General features: G+C 42.3%; 1 protein-coding gene across 1 annotated transcript in view; it reads right to left on the bottom strand.

Annotated features, from left to right (window-relative positions):
- The window catches only part of avl9 (AVL9 homolog (S. cerevisiase)), a 14,806-nt gene that overhangs the window by 10,161 nt on the left and 3,689 nt on the right, over positions 1–956 (bottom strand). The window contains exons 3-4 of the mRNA XM_020601618.1: positions 902–951; positions 1–45 (exon numbers count right to left, since the gene is read on the bottom strand). The exon at positions 1–45 is cut by the window's left edge and continues 1 nt beyond it. Coding sequence (XP_020457274.1) covers positions 1–45; positions 902–951 — 95 coding nt within the window. The remainder of the gene's footprint in view (positions 46–901; positions 952–956) is intronic.

Here is a 956-nt window from a genome sequence, read left to right as displayed (position 1 = left end):
CTGAACCGTCTCCCTGGTGACATCAGCCTGCCGGACCTTCAGGGCCTGAAGAGGGATTAAAACATTAAATGTGGCTAATCGACCTCAGACTGATGTCACGACAGACAGAAATAGAACAGGAGGTGGCATCGTTTTGTTTCCTCTATGTGCTTCTAATCAGCATCACAATGGTGAACACACTACATAGCCAAAAGTATGTGGACACGTGACCCTTTGCATCTTTATGTGGTAGGTGAATGTTTTGTTTTGGTTTTGAAAGGTAATGTATCTTTTTTTTGTTTTTAATGCTAAAGCTGTCCTTTGTTTCTGTTTCCAGCCCAGAACTCCATCACTAAGCCAGTTTAGGACAAGAGGTCTGGATTCTTTTACCTTCAAAAAGCTATAAAATATGTCATAAGCCCAAACTTTTATAGAGTTGTACACACAAAATACAACATGACTGAATCTACCAACATGTTCTGACCCCAGGGTGCCAAATCCTGATGCCCTGTCAAGGACTGTGGCATCTGTATGAGAGGTTTTCCAATAGAGAGCATCATAAATGCCTGACTGGACCTGCTGCACTGTGCCAACACTGCTCTCTGCTGAAAACCCTGTGGGTCTGAGAGGCACCCGGTACGTGACAAATCGTCAGTATTTAACACCGTGGGGATGAAAATGGGCTGAAATCCGCTTGGGGCACTCTGCAGCCACAGCAGACGTCTGTCTTCTTGTATCAATTTACCCATATCTCCTTGTGGTTCTCTTACACCTAGAATAGCATGGTTTGGATTTAAAATATGTAATTTGCAGTAATATACAGAATATTATGAGACTATATAAAACATACTTTATAGATAATACTGTAAGACAGGTAGTTACTGAGACTGGTGTGTGGCTCGATAGGAAAACATGGACTGACCTTTGCTTCTATTTGTCGGTAACAGGACACTCCATACACACACTTCATGTCTTCT

Source organism: Monopterus albus, unplaced genomic scaffold (assembly GCF_001952655.1).
Source record: "Monopterus albus unplaced genomic scaffold, M_albus_1.0 scaffold3.1, whole genome shotgun sequence".
Lineage (NCBI taxonomy): Eukaryota > Metazoa > Chordata > Actinopteri > Synbranchiformes > Synbranchidae > Monopterus > Monopterus albus.
This window is presented reverse-complemented; position numbering and strand designations above follow the sequence as displayed.